The sequence below is a fragment of the Haematobia irritans genome, chromosome 5 (assembly GCF_050003625.1).
Source record: "Haematobia irritans isolate KBUSLIRL chromosome 5, ASM5000362v1, whole genome shotgun sequence".
NCBI classification, from domain to species: domain Eukaryota; kingdom Metazoa; phylum Arthropoda; class Insecta; order Diptera; family Muscidae; genus Haematobia; species Haematobia irritans.
The window spans coordinates 102480004-102494224 of NC_134401.1; the positions used below are offsets into that span (position 1 = coordinate 102480004).

Below are 14221 nucleotides of genomic sequence, written 5' to 3' on the forward strand. Positions count from 1 at the left end.
ATTTTATTAATATAGAAAATTTTTTCAACATTATATTTCTATAGAAAATTTTGGCGAAATTTTATTTCTATAGAAAATTTTGTCAAAATTTTATTTCTGTAGAAGGTTTTGTCAAAATTTTATTTCGATAGAAATTTTTTGTCAAAATATTATTTTAGAGAAAATTTTGTCAAAATTTTATTTCTTAAGAAAATTTTGGCAAAATTTTATTTCTATCGAAAATTTTGTCAAAATTTTATTTCTAGAGAAAATTTTATCAAAATTTTTACTGCTATGGAAAATTTTGTCAAAATATTTACTTCTACGGGAAATGTTGTCAAAATTATTACTTTTATTTCTATAGAAACTTTTGTCAAAATTTTATTTCTGTAGAAGGTTTTGTCAAAATATTATTTCTATAGAAATTTTTGTCAAAATATTATTTTAGAGAAAATTTTGTCAAAAATTTATTCCTTTAGAAAATTTTGTCAAAATTTTATTTCTATTGTAAAAATTTTATTTCAATAAAAATTTTTTGTCAAAATTTTATTTTAGAGAAAAATTTGTCAAAATTTTATTTCTGTAGAAAATTTTGTCAAAATTTTATTTCTATCGAAAATTTTGTCAAAATTTTATTTCTAGAGAAAATTTTATCAAAATTTTTACTTCTATGGAAAATTTTGTAAAAATGTTTACTTCTACGGGAAATATTGTCAAAATTATTACTTTTCTTTCTATAGAACATTTTGTCAAAATTTTATTTCTATAGAGAATTTTATTTCTGTAGAAAATTTTGTCCAAATGTTATTTGTGCAGAAAATTTTGTCAAAATTTTATTTCTATACAAAATTTTGTCATCATTTTATTTCTGGAGAAAATTTTGTCAAAATTTTATTTCTATACACATTTTTGTCACCATTTTATTTCTATAGAAAATTTTGTCAAAATTTTATTAATATAGAAAATTTTTTCAACATTATATTTCTATAGAAAATTTTGTCGAAATTTTATTTCTAAAGAAAATTTTATCAAAATTTTTACTGCTATGGAAAATTTTGTCACAATATTTACTTCTACAGGAAAAGTTGTCAAAATTATTACTTTTATTTCTATAGAAAATTTTGTCAAAATTTTATTTCTATAGGAAATGTTGTCAAATGTTATTTCTATAGAAGGTTTTGTCAAAATTTTATTTCGATAGAAATTTTTTGTCAAAATATTATTTTAAAGAAAATTTTGTCAAAAATTTATTTCTTTAGAAAATTTTGTCAAAATTTTATTTCTATAGAATTTTTTTGTCAAAATTTTATTTTAGAGAAAATTTTGTCAAAATTTTATTTCTTCAGAAAATTTTTGCAAAATTTTATTTCTATCGAAAATTTTGTCAAAATTTGTCAAAATTTTTACTTCTACGGGAAATGTTGTCAAAATTACTACTTTTATTTCTATAGAACATTTTGTCAAAATTTTATTTCTATAGAGAATTTTGTCAAAGTTTTATTTCTGTAGAAAATTTTGTCAAAATTTTATTTCTGCAGAAAATTTTGTCAAAATTTTATTTCTATACAACATTTTGTCAACATTTTATTTCTATAGAAAATTTTGTCAAAACTTTATTTCTATAGAAAATTTTGTCAAAATTTTATTTCTATCGAAAATTTTGTCAAAATTTTATTTCTATAGAAAATTTTGTCAAGATATTATTTTTAGAGAAATTTTTATCAAAATTTATAGAAATTTTATAGAAATTTTTCTCAAAATTTTATTTCTATAGAAAATTTTGTCAATTTTTTTTAAATAGGAAATGTTATCAAAATTTTATTTCCATAGAAAATTTTATCAGAATTTTATTTCTATAGAAAATTTTCTCAAAATTTTATTTCTATAGAAAATCTTTTTAAAATTTTTACTTCTATAGGAAATTTTGCCAAAATTTTATTTCTATAGAAAATTTTCTCAAAATTTTATTTCTTTAAAAAATTTTGTCAAAGTTTTATTTCTATAGAAAATTTTGTCAAAATTTTATTTCTATCGAAAATTTTGTCAAAATTTTATTTCTATAGAAAATTTTGTCAAAACTTTATTTCTATAGAAAATTTTGTCAAAATTTTATTTCTGTAGAAAATTTTGTCAAAATTGTATTTCTATAGGAAATTTTGTCAAACTTTTATTTCTATAGAAAATTTTGTCAAAATTTTATTTCTATAGAAAATTTTATCAAAATTTTATGTCTATTGTAAAAATTTTATTTCTATAGAAATTTTTTGTCAAAATGTTATTTTATAGAAAATTTTGGAAAAATTTTATTTCTATCGAAAATTTTGTCAAAATTTTATTTCTAGAGAAAATTTTATCAAAATGTTTACTGCTATAGAAAATTTTGTCAAAATTTTTACTACTATGGAAAATTTTGTAAAAATTTTTACTTCTACGGGAAATTTTGTCAAAATTATTACTTTTATTTCTATAGAAAATATTATCAAAATTTTATTTCTATAGAAAATGTTGTCAAAATTTTAAGTCTATAGAAAATTTTGTCAAAATAATATTTTTAGAGAAATTTTTATCAAAATTTTTACTTCTATAGAAAATTTTCTCAAAATTTTATTTCTATAGAAAATTTTCTCAAAATTTAATTCTATAGAAAATTTTGTTAAAATTTTATTTCTATAGAAAATTTTCTCAAAATTTTATTTCTATAGAAAATTTTCTCAAAATTTTATTTCTATAGAAAATTTTCTCAAAATTTTATTTCTATAGAAAATTTTCTCAAATTTTTTCTATAGAAAATTTTGTCAAAACTTTATTTCTATAGAAAATTTTGTTAAAATTTTATTTCTATTGAAAATTTTGTCAACATTTTATTTCTATTTATGAATTACCTCTTAGTTGGAGAAGAATATTTTGCAAAATTTACTAAAACACCAAGAATTCTACCAACCTATCAAACAGAGAGAAATCTACCATTGTTGGTAGAATTCTAAGATATGTGGCAACCGTGACTTCAACCCGTTGTACTTTTGGGCCTGGGGCATTTTGGAGACTAGGTTAGGTGGCAGCCCGATGTATCAGGCTCACTTAGACTATTAGTCCATTGTGATACCACATTGGTGAACTTCACTCTTATCACTGAGTGCTGCCCGATTGCATGTTAAGCTCAATGACAAGAGACCTCCTTTTTATAGTCGAGTCCGAACGGCGTTCCACCTTGCAGTGAAACCACTTAGAGAAGCTTTGAAACCCTCAGAAATGTCACCAGCATTACTGAGGTGGGATAATCCACCACTGAAAAACTTTATGGTGTTCGGTCGAAGCAGGAATCGAACCCACGACATTGTGTAATTAAGGCGGTAATGCTAACCATTGCACCACGGTGGCTCCCATTTTTTGGAGACTAATGTGGCACTGAAAAAATACCAAAGAGTAAGATGATCGACTCTTTGGTATTTTTCAGCACCAGACGGCATTTCGTCGGGAAGGGGTGAAATACCGCAAAGGCTTTCGTGCAGCGTGTGATAGTTTTCGCCGTTAAGGCCACCAAAACTATCACAAATCTAAACTGTTTTGAACAAATCTAAACTGATTTTATTTTAAACCCCACACTCAAAAAAAAAGTTTACTTGGATCCAAAGATATTTACCTTCCCTTAAGGATTTTGGTATTGATTCCGAGCCAAAGATGGGGCTTCTTTAAAATAAAGAATTTTTTTTAGCGACCTATCTGGCTTTAAATCTAGGACCAACAAAATCAAAATTTGGATGCAGATCTCATTTATCAAATTTTCATTCTCTTTTCGTCGTTTATTAAAAAAGGTACTCACGTACAAACGAATGCCAGTTTAAAAATCAAAATTATAACGGATACTTAAAAGTAAAAAATGTTTTCTTAATTCCAACAAAACTTTAAACCAAAGACGCTAAATCCTCAAAATAAGTCGAAGCCTATATTTGAAGCGTTTTTATCTTAAATCTAAAGTTTCAATATTTCAGTTAATTTAAGGACAATTTCATTAATTCAAAAATGTGTTTCTTTACTTTAACGAAAATTAGCCTTAGTTCAAAGACATGGGACTTTAACGGAGGGACGCAAATTTACAAAATTTGTGTCATAAATTTAATGAAAAAAAAAAAAAATTGGAGCAAAGATTATAAACTTTAATTGAATTAAAATTTCATTATTTTAAAGAAATTTGTCCTTAATATTTTGTAAATTTCGCATACTAAAATTTAAGTTGCGTTATCTTTAATTTCACGTAAAAATTTTTTTCATTTTTTTCTGAATCACCTCCTTAATAGATCTAGCCCTTTATTAACCAAAATTTGGTACAAGTGTTTTTTTTTTGGCACACGGACGAACGCTATTGTCCGATCAAGTTTAGATAAAGCTCCCATATATATGTATCGCCCAATTTCGAGAAATGTTGTAACCTTCCAATAATAACATTTTTCTCTTGAGGCGACCTTCTCTGCACTGAAAAAAATATTGACCTAATATGCAATATTATGCAACTTACATTTTAGGACTCAAAATTTACACAATGCTAAGGACAAAATTCTTTAAAACAATGAAATTTTAATTAAAAGAAAGTTTATAATCCTTGCTTCAAGATTTTTTTTCATTAAATTTAGGACACAAATCTTGAAATTTTGGGTCTCTCTGCTGAAGTTGTAGATCTTTAAGTAAGGCAAATTTTCCTTAAAATAAAGAAAAACATTTTCAATTTAAAGAAATCGTCTTTAACTCAACTGACATATTGAATTTTTAAATTTAAGATAAAAACGCTTCAAATATAGGCGAAGACTTACTTTAAAGATTTGCATCTTTGGTTTAAAGTTTTTTTTTAGCATTAAGAAAACTGTTTTTACTTTGAAGTACCTATATCGCAAAAAGAAAATAAAAACTCGATGAATGAGATCAGTATCCAATTTTAATTTTATTGATCCTAGATTTAAAGACAGGGAGGTCCGTAAAAAATGTCTTTATTTTAAAGAAGCTGCATCTTTGACTCGGAATCAATACCAAAATTCTTAAGGGAAGGTCAAAATCTTTGGACCAAGTAAACTTTTTTTTGAGTGTGCGCGTATTGTTAATATCAGCCATTTTTGATTGTCAGTTTGTTATTGACAGATAAAAAGGTTAATCGAGTTTTGGTGTGCTCTTCAACGGGGATTTCTTCGGAGAGGACAAGAAGTTATTGTTGAAAAAATTAAAAAAAAATACATACCGCCGAAACAGTTGAGTAAATTATGAGGGTTATGTTTACCCGTGCATAATCGCGCTAGTTTTTAACTTCAAACTTGACATTAGAGGTGTGCACGTGACACGAAATTGTCGTGACTCACGACTCACGCGTGAGTCACGCTGATGGTGACGGCGTGAGTGTGCGTGAGCGTGATTAACCAACCAAATGTCGTGCGTGAGCGTGAGTCACGAAAATAATATCTTCGTGAGTGTGCGTGAGTAACGAATTTCGGAAAAACACGCTCACGAAAATAATCCAGCTTACGAACATAAAATATTTGCGAGTTGAATTTATTTATAATTTTAGTGACATCCTAAGTGTTAACGGTCTCGATTTTAATCATACTCACATTTTCAGTCAAGTTCTATAGGTAAAATACTCATAAAATTATTCGTGAGTCACGAGGTTTCTCGTGAGTCACGACATTTTTCGTGAGTCACGATATTTTTCGTGAGTCACGACATTTAAAAGATTTTCGTGCGTGAGTGTGCGTGAGTACAAATTTTCTTTTCGTGAGCGTGCGTGAGCGTGAGTCATACCAAAAAATATCGTGCGTGAGTGTGCGTGAATAAGATTTCTCCGTCGTGAGTGTGCGTGAGCGTGAGTAAAATATTACTCACGTGCACACCTCTACTTGACATACGGTGTCACCGAATTTTCCTTAACCATAGCAATTTTGTACTAAATACAGATGTATTCGGTGTGTAGAATGTTTAAAATATTGCGCCTAAAAGTATGCCCCACTTTTTTATTATTGTTATTTAGGGAAATTCCTACACCATCTCTTTTAAATTCGAGTTTAGCGTCTTGATACTAGAAAACAAATTTTAATTAATTCGTTTTTTCTTCCTGTGCTATTAAAGTTCTTTGAAAACGTGTTAACGAAAACTTAAAATTTTCAATTTCAGACTCGACTTCAAGTAGAAATTATGCTATATTTCAAGTAAAAATAGTCTTTAAAATAAAGTTTTAAAAAACATCTCCAATTTTTTAACGCGTTTTTGCTTTGTAGCTAAGGTGCAAACAAAGATGCAAAAACAATTGGATTACTTTGGAAGATTTTTTTTTCAGAATATTAAAGCCAAGTTGATCTTAGTCATACAAAATTTTCTTTCATGTAAAGATACCCATTTTTAAGTCGAATCACTTAGTATTTCAAAGGCAAGAAATCTTTGGCCTTATGACAATATTTTTTTCAGTGCACCAAAATTGTTCCCAGTTTTAAAATGTAAACAAAATATCTCTTAATAAACAATGGAAAACAATAATTTATTTTTCTAATTTCTTTTTTACAATAATATAGACGTATATACATATACATCAATAATATGAATTAATAAATAAACATTTATTTTATTAAATTTCAAATAATTAAATTATAAGAAACTATACATACTATACAAACTATAGGAAACCAAAATAATTTTAATCATATAACTTTTCAATTGGGGGAAAAAATAAATAAATTTCACATTTTCTATATAAGTATACAAAAAAAAACTTGATAAATTCTTTAAATAATATTAAAAGTAAGAAATAGATTCATTTGTGTCTGATTTCAGTTTCAAACACGACGTTTGCGTTCAGCTTGCAGTTGTTGTCTGCGAATTTGTTGTTGTTTATACACAAACAATGGACGAAATACAATGGCTCTTCGGTTGCGGTTATTGGGACCTGCTGGTTCATTGGCAATTTCACGTTTGACACGATGTTGATAATACCGTGCCTTTTCTCTATCATTTCTATACAAAGTGCTTAGGAAATCCAAATAAGGACCAGTTTTTAAACTATCAGGTTGTCTTAAGGGTGAATTGTAGCTTAATACCGCGGGAACTTCATTTTCTCCAAAGTTTTGGGCCACAGATAATGTCACCACGGTCATTATGGTAGCCACAAAAAAGATTAACTGGAAATATAAAAGAAAAGTTGGGAAAATTATTATACAATCGATGAGGGAAAAATTGTCCCCATTTTGAGACGTCTAGAAAAACTGTAATGCGCATAGAATCTTCAATACGTGGCACAAAAAGTGTCATTTGTAATAAAAAAATCCATTTATCTCAATAATTACATAGAATTGTAAAAATAATTGGCAAAGTAAATCTGAAATAACTTAACTGCATTATCTCAAATTCACTAAAAAATTAGTCCTTGTTATCGACAGTTCAGTGTGTTAACTCACTTTATCTACTATAGAAAATATTTGCATACTTTCGTTTGATATGAGGTGATACTCTCAATCACGGTTGCCACATTTCTACCACAATTTGAAGAAAATTTTATCAAAAATCTACCAAAATACAATAATCATATTTTGAAGTTGTTGATAAAATTTCTGTGGTTAGTACAACAAACAATGTTGTTTCGAATTCGAAAGAAATGTTTTATATTGAATTTATAGAAAATTTTGTTAATATGTTATTTTTGTAGAAAATGTTGTCAAAATGTTATTTCTATAGAAAATTTTGTCAAAATTTCATTTCTATAGAAAGTTTTGTCTAAATTTTATTTCTATAGAAAATTTTCTTTAAATTTTATTTCTGTCTAAAATTTTGTTTAAATTTTATTGCTCTAGAAAATTTTGTTAAAACTTTATTTATATAGAATTAATTTTGTTAAAATTTTATTTCTATAGTAAATTTTTGCAAAATTTTATTTCTATACAAAATGTTTGCAAAATTTTATTTCTATAGTAAATTCTTGCAAAATTTTCATTTCTATAGAAAATTTTGTTAAAATTTTATTTCTATAGAAAATTTTGTCAAAATTTTATTTATATAGAAAACGTTGTCTATATTTTATTTCCATAGAAAATTTTGTAAAAAATTCATTTCTATAGAAAGTTTTGTCTAAATTTTATTTATATAGAAAATTTTGTTTAAATTTTATTTCTCTAGAAAATTTTGTTAAAACCTTGCCTCTTTCGGTATCAGGCTAACATGAAAATATAATAAAACTTTATTTATATAGAATTAATTTTGTTGAAATTTTATTTCTATAAAAAATTTTGTTAAAATTTTATTTCTATAGAAAATTTTGTCAAAATGTTATCTCTGTAGAAAACTTTTTCAAAATTTTATTTCCGTAAAACATTTTGTTAAATTTTTATTTTTAAGAAAATTTTGTTAAAATTTTATTTCTATAGTAAACTTTGGCAAAATTTTATTTCTATAGAACATTTTTGCAAAATTTTATTTCTATAGTAAATTTTTGCAAAATTTTATTTCTATACAAAATGTTTGCAAAATTTTATTTCTATAGAAAATCTTGTTAACATTCTATTTCTATAAAAAATTTTGTTAAAATTTTATTTTTATAGAAAATTTTGTTAAAATTTAATTTTTATAGAAAATTTTTGCAAAATTTTAATTCTATAGTAAATTTTTGCAAAATTTTATTTTAATAGAAAATTTTTGCAAAATTTTATTTCTATAGAAAATTTTTGCAAAATTTTATTTCTATAGTAAATGTTTGCAAAATTTTATTTCTATAGTAAATTTTTGCAAAATTTTCATTTCTATAGAAAATTTTGTTAAATTTTGTTTTTATAGAAAATTTTTGCAAAATGTTATTTCTATAGTAAATTCTTGCAAAATTTTCATTTCTATAGAAAATTTTTGCAAAATTTTATTTCTATAGAAAATTTTTGCAAAATTTTATTTCTATAGTAAATTCTTGCAAAATTTTCATTTCTATAGAAAATTTTTGCAAAATTTTATTTCTATAGTAAATTTTTGAAAAATTTTATTTCTATAAAAAATGTTTGCAAAATTTTATTTCAATAGTAAATTCTTGCAAAATTTTATTTCTATAGTAAATTTTTGCAAAATTTTATTTCTATACAAAATGTTTGTAAAATTTTATAGAAATATTATTTCAATAGTAAATTCGTGCAAAATTTTTATTTCTTTAGAAAATTTTGTTAAAATTTTATTTCTATAGAACAGTTTGTCAAAATTTTATTTATATAGAAAACTTTGTCTATATTTTATTTCTATTGAAAATTTTGTCAAATTTTTTTTTCTATAGAAGATTTTGTCGAAATGTTATTTTTATAGAAGATTTTGTTGAAATGTTATTTTTATATAAAATTTTGATAAAATTTTATTTTTATAGAAAATATTTGCAAAATATATTTCTATAGTAAGTTTTTGCAAAATTTTATCTCTATAGAAAATTTTTGCAAAATTTTATTTCTATAGTAAATTCGTGCAAAATTTCATTTCCATAGAAAATTTTGTTAAAATTTTATTTCCATAGAAAATTGTACCTCTAAATTGGAGAGAAATATTTTGCAAAATCTGCCAAAACATCAGAATAACCAACCAGTAACCGTGGCAACCGTGCTCTCAATACGGAATACGTCTCGTCTTGCACACATATGGTCATGGGTTCAATCCCAGTTTCGACCAAATACCTCTCAGTAATGCTGGTGACATTTCTAAGTGTATCAAAACTTCTCTAATTGGTTCCATCGTAATGTGAAACGCCATTCGGACTCGGCTATAAAGGAGGTCCCTTGTTATTGAGCTAAACATAGAATCGGTCAGCACACACTGATAAGAGAGAAGTTCACCCCGTGTGACAATGGACAGAATAATCTAAGTGTGACTTGTAGCGGACTGCCACTATATCTAACCTAACCTCAGATAAGGCAAAGGGTGGTTCCAAGACAAAAAGTTCGACTTGGTATCAGTGTTACCTTTGTAGAAAATTTGCCACTTTTTTAAGTGCTGAAGACATTATGATACATTTTTGTACCACCTTTTTGTCATACTGTGTCACTTTTTACATTCATATAATAGTTTTTATACAACCCCGTTATAATCGGTAATAGGCCGAAAGCCTCTAGTTGCTGGTGCTCGCATAAATAAGTTTATTGTAATTTGTAATTATAATAAATTAATTAATAAATAAAATAATCGATATGTTAACAAATAATAGAGTTAACGATTGTAAACTAATTTTCCATTTTTACCACGTTGTTATCAGCGGACAATTATATCGCCTAAAAGTATGCAAAGAAAACTGGTCACATTCGATAAACAGAGTTAATCCTTTGAATACTAAATTTAAGTCTATATTCTTTGCAGCTAATGCTCTAATGTTTATTATAGTTTTTTTTTATTGTAATAAATAAGAAATAAATATAAATCTAAACATGTATATACGATCGTAAGTTCGTCCAGGACGAATCTTATGTACCCTCCGCCATGGAATGCGTACAACTTTCTACTAAAGACTATCATCCACAATCGAATTACTTGGGCTGTGATAACACTTGCCGTTGACAATGTATCTTGAAACTTCTTTTAAATTGCGAGTTAGTCATAAGGAGTCTGTGTTAGACAGAAAAGACAAATTAAATACCTATAACATATAAGACAATTTAGTTCTTAATCGATTTATATAGATGAGTCTATAAATAATTGTGACCTGATTGAACTTGATCGGACGAAAGTTTTTTCGTCCTTGAGGTTCTAGAAGTCAATCTTTGCGGTCGGTTGATATGGGTGCTTTATATAATTATGAATCGATATGGATCAAGTTTTGCATGCTTATTATAAAGCATATACACAGAAAAAAATATCACCAAAATATTTCCAATTAAAAAGTTAATTGAAGTTGAATATTTTTTCAATTAATAAATTAATTGATACAATTAACTTTTTAATCAAGATAGAACATAAAGTTAATTAAGTCAATGATTGAAAATTTTAAAATTTTTAATTAAAAAAAATAATTGATACAATTAACTTTTTAATCAAATTCGGAAGACTAAGTCAGTTTAAAAAAGTGATGAACATTTCTTAATCCAAATAAAAACTCTAAGCCAATTCAGAAAGTAATTGAAAATAGTTACCTTTTTAAATAAAAAATTAATTGGGGTTTGCATTCAAAATCAATTAAATTTTTAATTGAATCAATTAAAAAATTAATTGAAAATTGCTAATTACATCAATTAATATTTTAATCAAGAATTTTTTCTATGCCCAATTAAAACTGTGATTGATACTATCATTTTCGTGATTGAAGACATTTCAATTAAAAAATTAATTGGATCAATTAATTTCGTGATTGAATCAGAAAAAAAATTTTTTGTGTGTACTGATATCATGTACCCAATTTCAACCGAATCGGATGAAATTGGCTTCCCCATGAGGCTCACGGAGTAAAATTTGGGGATCGGATTATATGGGGGTTATATATAATTATGTACCAATATAGACCAATTTTTGCATAGTTAGAAGCCATAGACTTACACCACGTACCAAATGTAAACCTCATCAGATGAAATTTGCACCTCGAGGAAGCTCAGCAAAACAAATCTGGGTATCGGACGTACGTACTTCGCTGGATCGACTCATAATTTTACAAGAACCCAAAATGATCAGATACCAATATTTCAATGTGTTACAAACGGATCAAACTCCAAAGAGTGGTTTTCCGTTAAATGGAAAACAACCATTGTAAAGTCAGCATTGTACTTAAAAATTGTAGGGAATCTAATTAGTGGACATACCATAAAAACTGGGTTCATCCTATTACGATATTTGAATGGAGGTGGTACGAGGTGGCTTTTCCCCACTTTTTCGCTTAATAATTGAACTGGTGTCATTGACATTTTCAGGACGTTTATGAAATATAAATAAGTTACCCAATCCCTTTGATATGTGGAACAAATAGGGACACTTTCTGTGGTACAAAATTGCATCAGAAGTAGAGTGATACAAAAAATCCGCGTTATTTAAAAGTCGGTATTGAAAACCCGAAATTTTTTCCAAAACCGGTGGACGTTGTTTTTTGAAACGACAATTTTAAAAAATTAACGGATAAAATAATTCGATCGTTTAGTAAAAGTTGGACACAGTTTTTTTAAATATCCAGATGTATTTGCCAAAATTTGGCATTAAATTGAATATTTTCCAATGGAAATATAAAAACAGAAAGCCAGCTGTTGAAGCTTTGAAAACATCTGTTCTACCGGGTCACCGAAAATGAGAATTTCACAAAAACCGAATATCGATGTAAGAAGATAAACCGGTCCACCGATTTTATCTACCGATTTTGATAACTCTAATCAGAAGTAATGGAATTTACATAGCCGGGATTAATCTTTTTAAGCATCCCATGCAATTTTTGTTAAGTGAATTAATATTTCCATTTTTTCAACACTCAAAAAAAAGTTTAATTCGATCCAAATATTTTGACCTTCCCATAAGAATTTTGATATTGATTCCGGGCAAAAGATGCGGTTTCTTTAAAAGAAAGACATTATTTTGTGACCTATCTAGCTTTAAATCTAAGATCAATAAAATTGAAATTAGGATATAGATCTCATTTATGGAATTTTCGTTATTTTTGTGCGATATATTAATAAAGCAATTCACGAACAAACAAATGTCATTTTAAGAGTCCAAAATAATAACAGACACTTCAAGGTAAAGAAAATTGTTTCTTAATTGCGAATAAACTTTAAACCAAATATAAAAAATCCTCAAAATATTGTTATTTAAGGATTCAATATTTCGTTTAATTTAAGGGCGATATCAATGGAAGATATAATGAAACTCTTGATGAAAACTCACTTTCCGAGAAACGAGACGGTACAAACCGAAACTCCGTTACGAAGAGAGGATGAGTATGTGCAGAGTTTCACTATAACGGACATTATGGTTAGGGAAGCCGTGAAAAGTTTCTCTCCCTTTAAGTCACCGGGTCCAGACGGGATTTTCCCTGCACTAATACAAAGGGAGGCAAATCTCCTAGCACCTCATTTAGCTGTCATTTATACAGCATGCTTAAAGTTCGCATATACTCCGAAGGCCTGGCAAGAGGCAAAAGTGCTTAAAGTTCGCATATACTCCGAAGGCCTGGCAAGAGGCAAAAGTGGTATTTATACCCAAACCAGGCAAAGCGAGTTATGCGGTACCAAAATCTTACAGACCGATCAGTCTTACATCATTTCTACACAAAACCATGGAACGTATCGTAGACACCATGATAAAGAGTAAGATTCAAAAAACATTAGTAAGGTTCAAACAACATGCATACGTGAAGGGAAGATCAGTAGAGATGGCCCTGCACTGAAAAAAATATTGTCGTGAGGTCAAAGATTTCATGTCTTTAAAATACGAATACAAATTTTGCTTAGCATAGAAGACGTATTTCTCTAAAATAAAATTATTTTCCTTGTCCAAAAGTCGATAAACTTTTCAATGAAGTCGTAATGTCCTTATAATTAAGTGATTTGACTTAAAAATGGGTATCTTAACATGAAAGAAAAAATTTATAAAAATTCTTTAAATTTAATGAAATTGTCTTTAAATTTGTTGTCTTTTTGCATCTTGACTACAAAGCAAAAAATCGTTCAAATATAGGACATGTTTTTCAAAACTTTATTTTAAAGAAGTTTTTTACTTCAAACATGGCATAATTTCTACTGGAAGTCGAGTCCTAATTTGGAAAATAAAGTTGCCGTTAAGTCGTTTTTAAAGGACTTTGATAGCATATGAAGAAAAAAAGCTGAGAAAGCGAAAAATTAATATTTGCTTCCTAGAAGCAACTACACAAAACCTAAATTTAAAAGAGAATTGTGTCTTAAAAGTATCCTTACTTGTATTCTCCGCTTCTTTGGCTCGGAATCAATACCAAATTTTTTAAAGTAAAGACAAAATCTTTGGAACCGAGTATGCTTTTTTTTCAGTGTGCATGAGGTGGTGCACAATATTGAAAAATCCTTTGACGCCAAGATGTACACATTAGCGGTATGTATGGACATTGAAGGAGCCTTCAATAATGTAAGGACAGACGCGCTTATCGAATCCCTAGACCAGTATAAGGTAGACCGGGCACTACGGGACTGGATAAACCATATGCTAAGGAATAGATGGATAAGCTGTGGATTGTACGATACCAAAATAAGGGACAAAGTTACACGGGGAACACCACAGGGTGGAATTTTATCACCTCTATTGTGGGTAACCACCATTAATGGTC

The 14221-nt window shown here is 27.1% G+C and overlaps 1 protein-coding gene across 1 annotated transcript in view; it reads right to left on the minus strand.

Moving 5' to 3' along the window:
• Nucleotides 1-6465: 6465 nt before the first annotated feature.
• Nucleotides 6466-14221, minus strand: part of Lst (Limostatin) — a 40328-nt gene continuing 32572 nt past the window's right edge. The window contains exon 2 of the mRNA XM_075312098.1: nt 6466-7127. Coding sequence (XP_075168213.1) covers nt 6786-7127 — 342 coding nt within the window. The 3' untranslated portion in view covers nt 6466-6785. The remainder of the gene's footprint in view (nt 7128-14221) is intronic.